A 1,180-nucleotide genomic window follows, 5' to 3' on the forward strand; every position below is an offset into this window, starting at 1 on the left:
GTCAGCCCATGCTCCTCGCTCCGACCTGCACCAGTCCCCAGCTGGCCATGATGAGCTCCAGCCCCTCCCAGATCTTTCTCTCGCCCATCACGGGGGTCAACATGGACCTGCCCGGACAGCAGACGCCCACGCAGGTCCAGCTACAGCAGCAGCAGCAGCAACAGTACCAGCAGCAGCAGATAGTGCTGCAGCACGACAATGGTTAGTTGTTGGTCGTTGTTGTGGGGGAGTGGGTGGCTGGCGGGTGATCCCGCCGTGGGTTTGCTCTTTCTGTCCCTGTCAAACATCTATCATTCTCCTCTCTCTCCTCTCTCTCCTCTTTCTTCTCTTGTCATACTTACAATGGTCGGTGCTTGTATCTCCTAATTGTGTTGCAAGTGCTGTAAAACTCTTACTAAAACAAAAGACAAAAAAAGAGTAAAATTGGTCAATTGTTTTCTGATGGGGAGGGAATTTCTGTGATTTCCGTTATTGTCCAAGAGATCTTGTTTTCCAAAGTCATTGTTCTAAAGATTTCCTTGCTGTTTAATGCCTTGTTAGTGACGTCTCCGGACTTTCTCTTTGGCGGTAGTTTTGGTGCCCCTGTGTTGCTGTTAGATACTGACTCAGGCGTCGTATGTTTTATATAGTAACACCTCTAGTTTTTGACCCCTGTATGACCTTTTTGTGTTGCAAGTGCTGTAAAACTCTTATTAAAACTAAAACTGCAACTCTCTAGCAACATCGGTAAGCTTTGGCACGTATATGACATTATTGTGTTGCGAGTGCAATAAAAGTCATTGTACTTAAATCAAAAACAGAAAACTCTTACTTAAACTAAGCCCAATTCCCCCCCCCCCACCCCTGTGTGTAGTGTGTCCCCCCGTTCCCCCCGTGTGTTGTGTCCTCCCCCCCTCACCCTCTCACACCCCCAGGTATGGGCATCCTGACCATGCTCCTCGCCCCCACCTGCCCCAGTCCCCAGTTGGCCATGATGTATTGACATAATAACTAACGCGTATATATCTCTCTATGTCTGTCTCTCTCTCTGACACGTATATCTCTCTTTGTCTGTCTCTCTCTCTCTTTAACATGTATATCTCTCTACTCCCCCCCCATCCCTCAGGTATGGGCACCCCATCCATGCTCCTCGCCCCCACCAGCCCCAGTCCCCAGCTGGCCATGATGTATTGACATAACT

The 1,180-nt window shown here is 49.0% G+C and overlaps 1 protein-coding gene across 1 annotated transcript; it reads left to right on the forward strand.

The window, feature by feature from the left end:
• Positions 1-1,145, forward strand: LOC106014108 (putative mediator of RNA polymerase II transcription subunit 21; the record flags this gene model as incomplete). Its single annotated transcript, XM_013091157.1, is given in 2 exon segments — positions 1-201; positions 1,106-1,145. Coding segments are annotated over 2 exon segments (241 nt in total), but the record flags the coding sequence as incomplete, so codon positions are not given.
• Between the last annotated feature and the right edge of the window lie 35 nt (positions 1,146-1,180).

Source organism: Aplysia californica, unplaced genomic scaffold (genome assembly GCF_000002075.1).
Source record: "Aplysia californica isolate F4 #8 unplaced genomic scaffold, AplCal3.0 scaffold02465, whole genome shotgun sequence".
Classification (NCBI taxonomy): Eukaryota; Metazoa; Mollusca; class Gastropoda; order Aplysiida; family Aplysiidae; genus Aplysia; species Aplysia californica.